The following is a 17,373-nucleotide window of genomic DNA, read 5'->3' as shown; positions in this document are numbered from 1 at the left end:
TGCAGGCCTTTCCAAGGTCCAGTCAGAGGCTGAATATCTTGATCTTATCTTGGGTTGAGGCCCTCTTCCCGACTTTAGGGCCGCAGGAGTTGCCCAAGGGATCTATAAATACAGAGTTACGTACAGAAGGTTTCCGAAGGGCCAAGGTTCTGAGCGCTTTCACAGCAACTACGTGAGGGGACTGGCTCGCCATCTCTCTCCTCCTCGCGGGTCACCAGCATTAACTATTATATATGTATATAATATACAGTTCATCTTACAGACCCCGCGGGATGGGGTTGGCAGGCGCTGAGGGAAGGAGAGGTATCACTGCTACGCTCTCCCGTGTTCCCAGGACCCCCTGGGGCAGTTACAAGCTGAGGGGCTGTCGGGCGAGACTCCCTTTGTGGGTGGTACTTCTGCAGCTGCTGAGCGGCGGGCGGTCGCGGCACACCCCCGGTGGCTAGGGACAAAGGAGCGCAGCCTCCAGGCCCCGGCTGCGCGGGCCGCGGGGGGCGGCGCCCCACGCGGTAATTTGAGCCGGGTACCAACAGGCTCTGAGGCGGCGGGGCTTCCTCGGCTTCGCGCGCCCTTCTCCTCCCCTTCAGCCCCCGCGGGTCTCGGGGAGCCCCGAGGCCACCCCCTCACCCCACCGGTACCCGAATCCCCCCAGGCTGCGTCCCGGCGCGAGGCACGCGCCCCACGCCCCCCGCCCCCGCCGCCCATTGGCTGGCCTGGCGCGGCCCCGCCCACCCCGCCTCGCCATTGGCTGGAGCCGCGGCGGGCCTCGCGCGCGAGCCGCCGCTGACATCACGAGGCCTGAGGCGGCCGCGGCGCCCCCGGCCCAGCCCCGCAGCCCCCCTCGCAGAGGCGCCGCCGCGGTGCCCGGCGGAGGATGGTGCGCGGCGCGCCGGGGGCTCCCCGCCGCCAGAGCCGCAGCGGCGCCGCAGAGCCGGCCGCGGCGGGCAGCCGACCCCCGCACCGGGCGCGGGGCGAGCGGCCGCGCTGAGGCGCCGCGGGCGATAGGGCCGGGCCCGGCGCGGCGGCCGCAGCGGCCATGGGGGCCCTGACGAGCCGGCAGCACGCGGGCGTGGAGGAGGTGGACATCCCGTCCAATTCCGTGTACCGCTACCCGCCCAAGTCCGGTGAGCGCCGGGCCGGGCCTGGGGAGGAGGGAGGACGGGCTCGGGCTGCTCTGGTGCGGGGGCCCTGGGGTCGTCGGGGACCCAGTGGCCGAGCTCGCCCCAGAACGGTCTTCCAGGTGGGAGGTCTTCGGGAAGGAATGGAGGGGCGCCGAGCCCCCCTCCTCAGGCGAATCCGTGAGGGGCGCTGCGGCGGGGTCACCGAGGTCACCGAGCCCCTCCTCGTGAGGACGCGAGCAGCCTCCATTGTCATCCGCCCCGTGACAGGGACGTCTGCTCGGAGGCCACTGCGGCTCCGGAGGAACTGGAGCTGCCTGCGTCGCGGGGAGCTGGCAGCCTGCACAGCCCGGCCCGGGCCGGCTGCCCAGCTCCGCATCGCCGTCCTGCTCGCCAGGTCCCCTCGCGGGAGCAGAGCGGTTAGGGGAGGCGAGCTGGCATCAGGTACCTGTGCTCGGCGTCGTCCCTGGCCCACCGCACCCAGGCCTCCCGAAAGGGGACAGGGGCAGGTTGGAGTGCGAGTTCTCTTGGAAAAGATGCCCTTGCCTGTTGGAGGGTGGGGGCCGAAAATGCTTTTTGCGATGCTGGTGATGCGTTTCAAGAGACCGTCAGAGAAAAAAGTGTTAGCAGAAACGTCTGAGGAGCTAAGTATCAGAGTTATGCCGATTGTCCCTTTGCCAGAGTAGTGACAAGCCCGGTTTTTGGGATGGGAAAGCTCTGGGTCAGAGCAGAGGTATTTAAAATGGATAGAAGTCTTGAGTTTGCCTTTGGCAGCATTGGTTCAATTAAAAAGATAAATGTCTCCACCCTGTGGGTTCTGGCATAAGCAATGGAGGTGGAGGAGGATTTTGATAGGGGAGGAGAGGAGAGAGGATCACAAGAAAGTAGTTTGATTGAGCACCAGTCATTTCTAAACAGCTCCTGCGTGACCTAGCTATCTGTTCTTTGTTGTTGTGGGTTTTTTTAATTGTTTTTTGAAGATACATAGATCACGAAAAATGTTACATTAAACAATATAAAAGGTTCCCACATACTCCACACCCTAACCCCACCACTCCTCCCACATCAGCAACCTCCCTCATCATTGTGGCACATTGATTGCATTTGGTAAATACAATTTGGAGCACTGCTGCACCTCATGGATTATAGTTTACATTGTAGTTTACACTCTCCCCCAGTCCATTCAGTGGGTTATGGCAGGATATATAATGTCCAGCATCTGTCCCTGTGATATCATTTAGGACAACTCTAAGTCCTGAAAATGCCTCCGCATCACGTTTCTTCTGTCTCCCTGCCCTCAGCAACTACCGTGGCCACTTTCTTCACATCAATGGCTACAGTTTCTTCCATTATTAGTCACAATAGTTCTATAGTAGAATACCAGTAAGTCCACTCTAATCCATATTTTAATCCTCCATCCCGTGGACCCTGGGATGGTGATGTCCAGTCCACCTCTATATTGAGAGGGGGCTTAGACCCACATGGTAGATGGATGTGATTCTCCTGCTTGGAGTTGTAGGCACTCGGTTCCCTGGTGTGGTGGTTGACCATCTTCATCTCCCTGTTAGCTGACCTGGGTATGTCCAACGAACCCGAGAGTAGGAGTTGCAACTCTGCTGAGGCTGAGGGCCCAACTGGTGCATGGGCAGTCCAGAGATTCAAGTCTCCTGGGTATACACCAACCCCAGCGCCAACCACAGGTTCAGTAAAGGTGACAGAATGGCATGTGTAGAAAGGTCACATGGCTTTCCTGGGGCCGATGGCAAACCACCTTCTCTTTGGCTTAGGACCTCATAGGAGTTTTGGTGATCTTGGATCTTCTCATCTCTCCGAATTGGAGGGGTGTGTTTTTCCTTTTGGTTGAATACAGACATGCTAATGAGAGGAGCTGCTTTCTCAGCAGTGTGCCCAGATTCTGCCAGGTGAAGGCAGGGACCAGACAATGAACCTGCATCCCTGATGAGTGTCTGGCAGAGCTGTGCTTCTCACTGCTTTTGTGCCAAAGAATGAATCCTTACAGAGATGACTATGATTAAGAACTATTTCCAATGAACAGTCTAAGATAAAGCTGTGGGTCATTAGTATCTTAATAAACCTCTGGTTAATTATAACTATATGAAACCAGTGCTAAAGAGGATATGTTTTGTTTTTATTTAATAGGCAAAAAGATGTGAAGTGTTTATGGATTTTTTTTCTCAAATCACTTAGGTTTTATTGATCAGGGCAAGGAGCATGTTCTGCTGAGCTGGGAGTTTTCAGTAGAGTTTGCTGCCTCAGGAGAGTATTCATTTTTCCTTCACATAAAAGAATTAACATAGGTAAATCTCTAGAACACTGTTCTTCAAAGGATATTAGTACAATTATGAATCTTGGATGAGGATAATAAAATGATAATTTTATCTTGACCAAGACTTTTCTTAATCAACCTTAATAGAGGTCTGTAGTCTCAAATACTCTCTGCATTTGACCAAACTTGTATAAATTTTACCTAGTTATAGCTTACTTTTAATCAGAAGTTATAAATCTCTACAGCAAGGGGACCAAATTATTCGTGCTGAAGGTGAAACAGAAAATAGGAATCTGAATATCCATGTCCTAGTAAGTGAACTTTTGTGTACTTGAAAATGTGTGAACTTGCATATGTGCTCTAGTCTAGAGGCATCTTCCACCCTTTGTCTGATCTTTATATGGATCTGGACCTTTCTGGGATTACAGTATTTAGACTTGAAAAAGATCCTTAAATGGGATTTGGTCCAGACCCACTCATTTCACAGGTAAGAAAATGAGGGCCTCGAGAAGTGAATAAGAGTTAGTGCTCTTATTATACCAGATGCCTCTGCCTTTCACAAGGAATTGGGTTCTGGAATTGTTCTTGATGATTTTGTGGAATGAAGGCTATTCTGTGTCAGAACTGAAATAAAACTCAAAGGCCTGGTCCCTGTTGAAGAATTGACTAGGTTGGTTTGAGACATCTCCTTATCCTGGGTACTGATAAAGGACAAAGCAGGTAACAGTCTGCTTTCCCTAGGTGACTCACTGGCTGTAAGTTCTAGTCTAGGAACTAAACGGAGGCCACCCCCTGGCTCCTGGAAAGTCATTAAAAGTGTACTGCCTGTGGGACAGTTGTTTTTAAAAGAAGGACTATGACTTGTCTTGCTAATGATGGCCACAGCATCTTGCAGAAATTGCTTTTCTTTTTCTGTATTTTAAATGGAAATTTTTATTTTTGCATGTACACTATACTTGAAACATTTAAAAATTATCAAGAACACCCAATTTCATGTTGAAACTTGGGTTTGTTGTCTCATGAAAGGGAAAGTGGCTTTTTTAAAACAATAAAGTTGTGAATAAAATAGCATAAGTTATTTGTAAACCCACAATGTCAACTATTATCCATGTCCTGCAGCAGTGCTCCAAAATGTATTCGCCAAATGTAATGAATGCGCCACAATGATGAAAGAGGTTGTTGATGTGGGAGGAGTGGGGGGGGGTGGGAAGCTCTTATATATATACATATATTTTTTAAGATTTATTTTTTATTTTATTTTTCTCCCCCTGTCCCCCCAGTTGTCTGCTCTCTGTATCCATTCACTGTGTGTTCTTCTGTGGGAATATGTGTCTCTTTTTGTTGTGTCATCTTGCTGTGTCAGCTCTCTGTGTGCGGTGCCATTCCTGGGTAGGCTGCACTTCCTTTCGCACTGGGAGGCTCTCCTTATGGGGCGCACTCCTTGTGTGTGGGGCTCCCCTACGCAGGGGACACCCCTGCGTGGCAGGGCACTCCTTGCGTGCATCAGCACTGCGCGTGGGCCAGCTCCACACGGGTCAAGGAAGCCCAGGGTTTGAACCTTGGACCTCCCATGTGGTAGGTGGACGCCCTATCTGTTGGGCCAAATCTGCTTCCCTCTCATATTTTTTAATGTAACATTCTTTGTGATTTATGTGTCTTTTAAAAAAATACAATTTATTAAAATAAAATAAAAAAGAATTTTTTGAGTGTAATATAGACACATATTTCAAAGTTTTTTTTTAACTTTTTTAAAGATTTATTTTTTCTCTCCCCTTCCCCCCCCCCCCCCCCCCCCCCGCCCCAGTTGTCTGCTCTCTGTGTCCATTTGCTGTTTGTTCTTCTGTGTTTGCTTGTATTCTTGTCATTGGCACCCGGAATCTGTGTCACATTTTGTTGCGTCATCTTTCTGCATCAGCTCTCCGTGTGTGCGGCACCATTCCTGGGCAGGCTGCACTTTTTTCACACTGAGCGGCTCTCCATAAGGGGTGCACTCCTTGCACATCGGCTCCCCTACACAGGGAACACCCCTGTGTGGCACGGCACTCCTTGCATGCATCTCACTGTGCATGGGCCCGCTCCACACAGGTCAGGAGGCCCTGGGTTTGAACCTTGGACCTCCCATGTGGTAGGCAGACGCCCTATCTGATGCCCAAATCCACTTCCCTCTTGTATTTTTTAATGTAACATTTTTTGTGATTTATATATCTTTTAAAAAAATAAAATTTATTAAAAAAATAAAATAAAGAATTTTTAAAATGTGTAGTATAGACACATATTTCAAAGTTTAAGAGAATGAAAAGGCAATTACAGTCCTTTTCTTGCTGTTATTGTCCATCCTCTCCATTTCTCCTTGCTCCCCATCTACTTCCCATTCCTGTGTACTCACTTTCATTGGTTTCTTTGAAATTGCACAGATTTTCTTGTGTATATACAAGCATAGTTTGCTTTTTTTTTTCCTATTTATTTATTTTATTTTATTTTTTTCTGTTTTTATTTACAGCATTTTTTTAAATTCATTTTTTTAAAAATATTACATTCAAAAAATATGAAGTCCCATTCAACCCCACTGCCCCCACCCCCCACTCCCCCCACAGCAACACTCTCTCCCATCATCATGACACATCCATTGCATTTGTAAGTACATCTCTGGGCATCGCTGCACCTCATGGTCAATGGTCCACATCATAGCCCATACTCTCCCATGTTCCATCCAGTGGGCCCTGGGAGGATCTACAATGTCCGGTAATTGTCCCTGAAGCACCACCCAGGACAACTCCAAGTCCCGAAAATGCCTCCACATCTCATCTCTTCCTCCCATTCCCCGCACCCAGCAGCCACCATGGCTACTTTTCCCACATCAATGCCACATTTTCTCTGTGGACCTTGGATTGGTTGTGTCCATTGCACTTCTATGTCAAGAGGGGGCTTAGATTCCACATGGATACTGGATGCAATCCTCCTGCTTTCAGTTGTAGGCACTCTAGGCTCCATGGTGTGGTGGTTGACATTCTTCAACTCCATGTTAGCTGAGTGGGGTAAGTCCAATAAATCAGAGTGTAGGAGTTGAAGTCTGTTGAGGTTCAGGGCGTGGCTATCATATTGTCAGTCCAGAGATTCAAATTCCCTAAATATATCTTAAACCCCAGCACCAACTACAATTCCAATAAAGTAGCATGAAAGTCCCGTGAAAAGAGATCCCATCTGAGTCCAGTTCCATCATGCAGAAACACCAGCTCCAAAGAAGGGCCACCTGACATGGCAGTGAACCCCATCTGCCATGACCATAGAACCCATGGGTCTCTTTAGCCCTCAAAAGAACCAATACCTGGGGTTGTATCTACTTTATCTGTCTCTGAGACTCTGCTCCGGTGTGCATGGTGTGCATGAGGGCAATCCTTCTGACAACCTCCAGACTCTTTTTTAGAGGCTCATAGCCATATAAACTCATTTCTTCTTTCCATTTCCCCCTTACATTAGGTCAAACAGCATTTTAAAGTCCTGTTATTATATGTAGACAGGGACATTCTGCTGGTCCGCATTGAACCTTTAATTCAAGGTCATTTTCTAGTTGCATCATCAGCTGGTACTTGGTGGTGATCCCTCGGTGCCAGGGAGGCTCATCCCCAGGTGCCATGTCCCACGCTGGGGGGAATGCATTGCATTTACATGCTGAGTTTGGCTTCGATAGTTTGCTTTTTAGAATGTTTTGCTCCTTGTTTTTTTCACTTTCAGAGATAGTGGAGATCGTTTTATATCATTTCCATATTGGAGAGTTTATTTCTTTCTTTTAAACTGAGTGCTATTCCTTTGGGTTTGTGTATGTGCCATCATTTTTAACATTGTCTCTTCTCTGTGTCCATTTGCTTTCTTTTACTTTTCAAACAATGCAGCAATAAATAATCTTGTATGTATTTATATTTTAGATGATTTTTAAGCTTTGCTAATAAATGCATGACTTAATCATGCATATTAACAGAATGATGGGAGTTAGTTTCTGTGTATTATTTCTATCTTAGCATAGAAGTGTATAGCACTATTCTGCATTTGATTGTGCCTTTATAATTTTTGAGTCAGAGACCATGCATGCTTTTAAATTCTTTTCTAAGACCTTTGCTTCTTTAAAAGCCCATGATCACTTGTTAGCAAAAGTATGGTTTTGCTGAGGTGGTTGTTTTTATAATGCCCATCTTTTGATAGGGTATCCATGTCGATAAAAATCATTAGGCCTGTTTTCTCTACCCAGGAAGAAATAGGTATACTATAAACACAGTTTGTCATTTTAATTTAGTACCTGGTAAACCTGTTCTATATTTCTATATTTGTGCAGAATGGAAAATAGTAATTCATTTTGTTCAGATGTTAAGAGGTAAACCTAAACCTTCAAAAGTATTGTGAATATTCAGAATGGTAAGCAGAGTCCTGAACAGCTAACATCATCATTCTCTAAATATTTATTATTTTGGCATACACACTTGCTTGCCAAATGGGTCTACTGGTAAGAGCAGTTTTTTGTGGATTTTTTTTTTTGAGGTACCAGAGCTGGTAATGAACCAGGGACTTTGTAGGAAGCCAGCACTCAACCACTGGGCCACATTGGCTCCCCTGAGTTTTTTCGTTTGTTTGCTTGTTGTTGTTGTTTTTTTTTTTTTTTTAAAGATTTATTTATTTATTTAATTTCCCCCCTCCCCTGGTTGTCTGTTCTTGGTGTCTATTTGCTGCGTCTTGTTTCTTTGTCCGCTTCTGTTGTCCTCAGCGGCACGGGAAGTGTGGGCGGCGCCATTCCTGGGCAGGCTGCTCTTTCTTTTTCACTCTGGGCGGCTTTCCTCACGGGCACACTCCTTGCGCGTGGGGCTCCCCCACGCGGGGACACCCTTGCGTGGCACGGCACTCCTTGCGCGCATCAGCACTGCGCATGGCCAGCTCCACACGGGTCAAGGAGGCCCGGGGTTTGAACCACGGACCTCCCATATGGTAGACGGACGCCCTAACCACTGGGCCAAAGTCCGTTTCCCTATTTTGTGTTCTTGTTTTCATTTGTCTCAAGATATTTATTGATTTCTCTTTCAATTTCTTCTTTGACCCACAGATTATTTAATAGTGTGTTGTTTAATCTCCATATATATGTGAATTTTCCCTTTTTCTGTCTGGTGTTGATTTCCTGCTTTATTCCATTATGATCACAGAAAATGCTTTGTATAATTTTGATCTTTTAAAGTTTATTGAGATCACTTTGTGACCCAACATATGGTCTATACTGGAGAAAGATTCATGAGCATTTGGGAAGAATGTATATCCTGCTGTTTTTGGCTGCAGTGTTCTGTGTATAGGTTTTGTTTATCATATTATTCAAGCTCTCTGTTTCTTTATTGATCTGCCCAGATGATTTATCCAATGATCAGAGTGGTGTATTGAAGTCTCCAACTATTCTTATAGAAACATGTGTTTCTTCCTTCAGTGTTTGCCTCATGTAATTTGGGGCATCCTGGTTAGGTGCATATACATTTATGATTGTTATTTCCTCCTGGTGAATTGCCCCTTTTATTAGTATACAATGCTCTTCCTTGTCTCTAATAACAGGTTTGCTTCCCCCCCCCCCCCCGCCAAGATTTATTTTTATGTATCTCCCCCCGCCCCCCCTTGTTGTTTGCATTCTCAGTCGGCTCACTGTGTGCTTTCTGGGTCTGCTTGTCTTCTTTTTAGGAATTATGGGAAACCAAACCTGGGACCTCCCATGTAGGAGAGAGATGCTCAATCACTTGAGCCACCTCAGCTCCCTGCTTTGTTATCCCTCTCATTGTCTTTCCTTTATGTGTCTCCTTATTGTGTCATCTGGCCATGCCTGCCCATCATGCCAACTCTCTGTCTTGCTTGTCTTCTCCAGGAGGCACTGGGAACAGAACTTGGGACCTCCCATGTGGTAGGTGGGAGCTCAATCACTTGTGCCACATCTGCTTCCCAACATCATTGATTTTAAAGTGTATTTCATACAGTACAAGTATAGCTGCTCCAGCTTTGTGTGTTGCTGCATGTGTGGAATATCTTTTTCCAGCTTTTTCACTTTCAGTCTATTTGTATCGTTAGGTCTAAGGTGAGTCTTTTGTAGATAGCATATAGATGGCTTGTATTTTCTTATTCATTCCACCAGTCTGTCTTTTGATTGGAGAGTTCAATTCATTATCATTCAATGTTATTACGGTATAGGCAGTTCTTTCCCCATTTTGGTCTTTGGGTTTTACCTGTCATATCTTGTTTTCACCATTCTTTTTACAATTTTAGTTACTTTTAGTGATATAATCTTCTTTTCCAGATTCTCTTCCAAGCCTCTTTCTCCTGTCTTTTCAGGCTGTAGCACTACCTTTCAGATTTCCTGCAATGCTGATCTCTTGGTTACAAACTCTCTCAGTTTCTGCTTATCTGTGAGTGTTCTAAACTCAGTCTCATTTTTGAAAGACAATCTTGTTGGATATAAGATTCTTGGCTGGCAGTTTTTCTCTTTGAGTATCTTAAATACATTATACTACTGCCTTCTTGCTTCCATGGTTTCTGATGAGAAATCAGCACTTAATTTTATTGGGCATCTCTTGTATGTGATAAATCTCTTTTCTCTTGCTGCTCTGAGGGTTCTCTCTTTATCTTTGGCATTTGATTCTGATTAATATGTGTCTTGGAGTAGGTCTGTTAGGATTTATTCAGATGGGAGTATGTTGTGCCTCTTGGACATGGATATCTATGTCCTTCAATAGGATTGGGAAATTTTCTACCATTATTTCCTAAAATATTCCTTCTGCCCCTTTTCTCTTCTTCTGGGATACCCGTAACATGTATGTTTGCACATCTTTTGCTGTCATTTAGTTCCCTGAGACCCTGCTCAATTTTCCCATTCTTTTCTTTAGCTGTTCTTTTATATTTGCTTTTGGAGCCCCTGATTTCAAGTGCACTGATCCTTCCTTCTGCCTCTTCAAATCTGCTGTTATATGCCTTCAATGTATTTTTTAAACATATCCATTTTATTGATGCATATTAATTAAGCATGTAGTCCATCCAGAGTGTACAATCAATGGTATTTGGCATAATCACATAGTTGTGCATTCACCACTTCAATCATTACTGGAGCATTTTCATTATTTCAATAATAATAATAATAAAAAACAGACAAAAAATTCACCACCTCTCATAGTCATTCTCCCTCTCTTTCTCTCTCTCTTTCTCCCTCCCTTCCTCCGTCTCTGACTCTCTCTCTCTCCCTCTCCTTCTCTCTCTCTCTTTGCTGTACGTAGCTGCTCTTTCTGGTGATTTTTGCTTATTTATTTATTTATTTATTTATCTCAAAGCAGTTTTATTGAGTATAATGTACACATACTATACAATCTATCCAAAGTGTATAATCAGTGGCTTTTAGTATAATCCCAATGTTGTAAATTCATCACCACAAATTCAGTGTATTTTTTATTTCATTTATTGTGCCTTTCATTCCCATAAGGTCTGCTTGTTTTTTATGTATACCTTCAAATTCTTCTTTGTGCTCACCCCGTGTCTTCTTGATTTCCTTAATCACTTTAGCCATTTCATTAAATTTATTAGGGAGATTTGTTTGAACATCTATATGATTAGTTGTTTCAACTCCTTTATGTCATCTGGAGGCTTAGTTTTTTCCTTTGGCTAGGCCATAGCTTACTGTTTCTTTGTATGGATTATAACTTTTGTTGGTGTCTCAGCTTCAGATTTACTAGATTTATTTATTCTTGGTCCCCTTTCTCTCTTAGTCTAGGGCTTTCTATTTGATTTGCTTTGTGCTACATCCCCACTTTGATATTTGGTTCAGCTTAATTTAGAACTTTATAGTGGCTTGTGTTTAGCCAATCTGAATTTTTTCAACTCTTTTTCATCTGTTTTCTTGTCCTTTCTTCCTTATTGGTTGTGGAATTGTGGCCGAGGATGCAGTTGGTACTGTAAGTCATAGAAACTGAAGCTGCCCGCGTTGCCCCAGGAACTGATGAAGCTTCTCCCACCTTTCTCATCTGCCAGGGATTGTGCAGTAATTCAAGCTGTGTAGGCCAAGACCATCTGTAGTTGCCTGGAGAGACTGATGAAGCTCCGCCCGCGTCCCTTCCTCCCTTGCCCATGGTAGGGATGGAGCTGCAGGTGTGGGCAGCAAACTAAGCCGTCTGAGTTAAAACTGACTACAGTTGCTCAGGTATCCTGAAGAAGCATTGGCCCCCCTCCTTCCCTGCCAGGGGCAGGAATGGAGCCTCCAGTGTGCCCAGAAATCTAGTCCATGCAGGCCAGAAGTGATTGCAGTTACCCCAAGAGAGTGAGGGAGCACTGTCTCTCCTCCTGATCTGTCAGGGTTGGGGATGGAGCCACAGATGTGTCCAACACTAGTCCATGCAGGCTGAAAGCACCTACCATTGCCTGGAGAGGTTGAGGAAGTACCACCTCCCTCCTATCTTATTGGGGGTGGAGATGTATCCACAGGTTTGCCCACCAATCTAGTCTATGTGGGCCAGAAGCCCTGCAGTTGCCCAGAGAGGCTGCTACAGTTCCCCCTGGCTTCCTTCCTGCCAGAGGTGGGGCTGGAGCCAAGGCTGGGGCCGCAATTGGACCTGGGTGGAAAGAAGCCTTTCCCTACCTTCAGTGTGATTTTCAATCAGCCCCACTTCCCCTCATGCTGAGGGCAGAGTTAAAATGAAGGCCATTGGCCTCTTTGAGTTAGACAGGCTCAAACTTAAGCTGTTCTTAGGATTGAACTTCTGCCAACTGAATTTACTAATCATTAGCTGAAATCAGTGTCCAACCGTCTCTTCCTCCCCAGGTTTTGGGAAATGGAGCTTTCAACTCCAGCCAGGAAATATAGCTTCCAAGGCGGTTTGCACCACCAATGGGGAATGGGCACTGGCCTCCTCTGCAACAGGTGATTTAGATAGCTCTGGCTGTTTACTAACTGCACTGTTAGTAACTGCTGATTACTAGCTGACTTGGAGCACTTTACTCTGATGCCATCTTGCCCCTCCTCAACAAATACATTTTAAAAAATTTGAAGGTGTTCAGACTGTAAAGGAAGAAGAAAAACTGCCTTTATTCACAGATGTGATGATCCTGTATATAAAAAATACAAAGGAATCCACAACAAAACTACTAGCAGTAAAAAATAAGTTTAGCAAGGTTGTGGATATACAAAGTCAACATACAAAAGTGAGTTGAATTTTTATACAGAATCAGTAAACAATCTAAAAATGAAATTAAGAAAACAATTCCATAAACCCACAACTTCTTTAATAAAGAAAAAAAAAATGATATTGACATCTGATAAAAGAAAAAAAAAAAGCCATTGAATGTGCCCAATAGATGGATTGTGTGGTATGTGAGTATCTCTCCGTAAAATTGATTTACAAAAGAAACCAAAATAATTTCATTCCCAGTAATATCAAAAAGAATAGAATTCATAGGAAAATAAATTTAGCAAAAGAAGTGCAAGACTTGTACACTGAAAATTCTAAAATATTGCTTAGATCAATGCTTTCACTAAAGAAATTTTAAAAAGTTCTAAGTAAACAGAATGCCTAAGACTAATAACAAGCCACTTACTGAAAGAATATTTGCAAATCATATAAAGGATTTTTTTTAGGTACCGGGACTGGGGATTAAACCCAGGACCTTGTATGTGGGAAGCCAGTGCTCAACCACTGAGCTACATCAACTCCCCTGAGTTGGCTTTTTCATTTGCTTTTTTTTTTTTTAGGAGGCAATAGGGACCAAACCTGGTACCTCCCATGTGGGAAGCAGGCATTCAACCGTTTGAGCCACATCTGCTCCCCATATAAAGGATTTGAATTTAGAATGTATCAAAACTTCACAACTCAATATTTAAGAAGACAACCTATTTTAAAAATGGACAAAATATTTGAATAGACATTTTGCCTAAGAACATGTGAGGATGACTAATAATACATGGAAAGATGATTGACATCATTAGTCAGAGAGGTATAGATGGAACACACAATGAACTAGCACTTCATGCCCACCAGGATAGCTAAAATTAATAAGAGATGATATCAAGTGATGGCGAGAATGCAGAGAAATTGGAACCCATGTGAATACCTGTAGGAATGGAAAATGGTACCACACTTTGGAAAACAGTTTGGCTAAACATAAATTTACCGTATGACTTAGCAGTTCCACTCGTGGGAATCTCTCCAGAAGAATTGAAAACATGTCCTCAAAGACATGAATGTTCATAGCAAAACTACTGATAAATCATAACCCAAAACTGGAAATATCAAACACACATTAACTGATGAATGGATAAACAAAAGGTGGTATATTCATACAATGGAATACTTTTCAGCAATTTAAAGGCATGGACTGTTGATACATGTTCTTCAACATGGGTGAACCTCAGAAACATTATGCTAAGTGAAAGAAGCCAGATGATGCACAACTATATAGTATGAGCCCATTTTTATGAAATGTCTAGAAAAGGCAAACTTAAAGAGACAGAGCACAGCAGTTTGTCTAGGGCTGGGGATGGGAGTGGGGATTAACTGTAAAGGGACATGAGGGAACATATTGAGTTGATGGAAATGTTCTAAAACTGGATTGTGGTATTGGTTATCAAAATAATGGAATTGTACAGTGGATGAATTTTATGCTATATGTATTTTATACCTCAATAAAGCTGTCATAAAATAACAGTAGAGAGGGGTTTATACCAATTAAATAAAGCAAAGAAAATAGTTTGATTAAGAGTGGGGCTCTTCATGTGCAGTGCTGTTGCGCAATGAGTGCTGTGCCATGCAGGGGTGTCCGCCGTGTAGGGGAGCCCCACGTGCAAGGAGTGTGCTCCACAAGGAGAGCTACCCCACGCGAAAAAAGTGCAGCCCACCCAGGAGTTGGTGCCGCACACACAGAGGGCTGATGCAGCAAGATTACACAATAAAAAAAGACACAGATTCCTGGTGCTGCCAAGAATACAAGGGAACATAGAAGAACACACAGCAAGTGGACACAGAGAACAGACAATTGGGGGGGGGGTTGGTGGGGGAGAAATAAAAAAATCTTTAAAAAAACAAAACAAAAGAGTGGGGCTCATGGGAGCACATACTATTGCAAATAGTATTTATTTTACAAATAAAGAAACAAAAACTCAAAAAGATTAAGCAGTTTGTCCTAGGTCATTCAGCTGGTAGATGGCAGCATCAGGGTCAAATCCAGCTGTTTTAAGTAAAAGCCTTTGCTTTGATTCTGTGAGGGAGTGGGGGAGAATGGGCTCAAGGTGGGGGAGGGGGGAGGAAGGGGTTGGAGGGGAGAGGGAAAGAGGGGAAATGTAGAAAGAAGAGGACTAAGTTTTTAGAGCAGAGGTTCTTAACAAGGGTCCATGAGCTTGAATTGAAATTCTAAAAAATATTCTTGTGGGGATGTGTTGGCACAGGTGTGATATATAATATTTATTAAACAATACACAGTATAGTGTGGCCTTAGTAAGGGGTCCATGATTTTTGGCAAAGGGGCCCAAGGAGCAAAAAAGGTTAAGAACCCCTGTTTTAGAGACATATCTGTGTTTATGGGGGGGGGGGGGGTGTTGTTCTAACAATGAGAACAGTGGTGGTCTGAGAGATAGGAAGAAAATCGGAACTGATGAGGTTTTGGAAGCCAAGAGAAAAAGAGAGCCTCAGGAATGAGTATTGGATGAAGTGTGAGAAAAGACTGTTGGCTTGGTATTGCAGAGAGCAACTTCAGTAAAGTGATAGAAATCATGGTAAAGATTCAAGGAATTATTAGATGTGGCATGGAAGGAGAAAGGATGAATGAATGGATAAGTGGGTGAGTGGTGGATACTAGGACATGAAGAGGCAACTTTTTTGTATTTGCTTTTAGGTTGGGGAGACCAGAATGTTTGTAGAATGAGGGAAGTGAGAAACCAGTGGAGAAGGAGGAATAGAAGTATTGAGAAAGAAAGATGAGTATTGATGAGTTCCCAGAGGAGGTAGAGACAGGTAGGAATGATAACTTAGAGGAGGTCAACCTTGGAATGAGGAAAGGAGGAATACCTCTTTGAGAAAAGAAGGTTTGCACAGAAATATGGAAACTTTTAAGGTGCTCACATTTTCATAATGGAGATGAAGGGTGTTGAGAGAACCCTACAAAGTAGAAGGGTTGAAAGCACACCAAAGGAAGATGGACAGAATGTTGGGGTTTGAGACTTGAGAATGGGGGAAAGGTTGGATCCGTCCACATATACCTTGCTCTAAATACTGTAAAGCTGTAGTTATTAAAACTATATTGGGGAAGCAGACTTGGCCCAGTGGATAGGGCATCCGTCTACCACACGGGAGGTCTGTGGTTCAAACCCCAGGCCTCCTTGACCCTTGTGGAGCTGGCCCACGCGCAGTGCTGATGCACGCAAGGAGTGCTCTGCCATGCATGGGTGCCCCCTGCGTAGGGGAGTCCCACGCGCAAGGAGTGCATCCTATAAGGAGAGCCGCCCAGCGCGAAAGAAAGTTCAGCCTGCCCTGGAATGGCGCCGCCCACACAGAGAGCTGACACAAGAAGATGATGCAACAAAAAGAAACACAGATTCCCGTGCTGCTGACGACAACAGAAGTGGACAAAGAAGAACACACAGCAAATGGACACAGAGAACAGACAACTGGGGCAGGAAGGGGAGAGAAATAAATAAAATAAATCTTAAAAAAAAAAAACACTATATTGTTTCATATATTGAAATTACAAATCACTATTGTTGCAAATACCTCAAATTATCATTTACCCTTATCACTGCTTCAAAATTATAGTAATTATTAACCTTTCTTCTGGGTCTTGTTATTATGTTGATAACCACATATTAAAATAATTTTTAATCTTTAAAAAACTGTATTATACTGGCTCAGAATAGAATAGAAAGTCCAAATCTAGGTATAGTTGACCTGATAAAAAATAGTATTTCAAATTAGTGGGGGGAAAGGAATATTCAATAAACGCTGTTAGTAAAATTTCCTGTTTGGGGAAAAAAATAGTGGTAAGTCCTTATCCCACCCAGTCCATAAGGACAAATGCCACATGTAAAAACAGTCAAATAGCAAAAAAAAAAAAAAAAAGGAAGCACCGTAAACTCCTATATTGTAGGGAAGTGGTTAATTAAATCAGGATATTCAGTGGAAATACCATGTAATGACTAAGAGCACACATAGGCTCTGGAATAAAAATAACTGGATTTTGGGACCTGACATTGCCTCTTACTAGCTCTGACCTTGGACAAATTTCTTAACTTCTCTGTGCATTAGTTTCCTCTGCTGTAAATAAAAAAATATTAACCTCTATTAGAACTGTTGTGAAAAGTAATCCATGTAGTGCTTTTTAGTATAGTGCTGGTACAGAGTAAGCACTCAATAGGAGGTTATTATTATTTTTATGTAATCATTAGAAACAATGCGGTCGATCCATAAGTACAGACATGGAAAGATGCCTAAAGTACATTAGATGGGAAAAGGCTACTTGTAGATCAATATATGTAATATAACATTTGATGTTAGAAACAAAAAACAGAAAAACTGGTTGTGTTGTATATATATGGAAAAATCTGGATGGCTACAAACCAGTCTTGAAATAGTGGGGCTACTTCATGGATGAGGATTGAAGGATTATCATTTTTAAAATTATATACTTTGATTCACTGATTTTTTTTTTTTTTACAAAGAGCATGCAATCTGTAAATTTCTAATTAACTGAAAACATGAATAACAAAGGAAGCACTATAGCTTTATAGAATTGAGGTGGACAGTTAGATATGCTTGAAAAAAATAGAAATTATTACTTTCTTTTTGTTTTGAACCTAAAGTTTAAAGTATGTTGTTGAAATGTCATGTAGATCAAGATATTTCAAATGTGTGAAACCCTGATTCCCATAGCTAATTTTCTGGTATTTTACCTTTGTATGAAGATATATATACATTTAGATTTCATCAGTAGTGA

General features: G+C 43.5%; 1 protein-coding gene across 5 annotated transcripts in view; it reads left to right on the top strand.

The window, feature by feature from the left end:
• The first annotated feature begins 826 nt into the window (after positions 1–826).
• The window catches only part of RNF157 (ring finger protein 157), a 121,428-nt gene continuing 104,881 nt past the window's right edge, over positions 827–17,373 (top strand). The window contains exons 1-2 of one of the 5 annotated variants that reach the window (XM_058284774.2): positions 827–860; positions 1,032–1,124. In XM_058284774.2, the coding sequence (XP_058140757.1) occupies positions 1,037–1,124 (88 nt within the window). In that variant the 5' untranslated portion in view covers positions 827–860; positions 1,032–1,036. Of the gene's footprint in view, positions 912–962; positions 1,563–17,373 lie in introns of those variants that run through there. The other 4 variants (XM_071210819.1, XM_071210820.1, XM_058284775.2 and 1 more) reach the window with 4 other exon arrangements.

Source organism: Dasypus novemcinctus, chromosome 21 (genome assembly GCF_030445035.2).
Source record: "Dasypus novemcinctus isolate mDasNov1 chromosome 21, mDasNov1.1.hap2, whole genome shotgun sequence".
Classification (NCBI taxonomy): Eukaryota; Metazoa; Chordata; class Mammalia; order Cingulata; family Dasypodidae; genus Dasypus; species Dasypus novemcinctus.
This window is presented reverse-complemented; position numbering and strand designations above follow the sequence as displayed.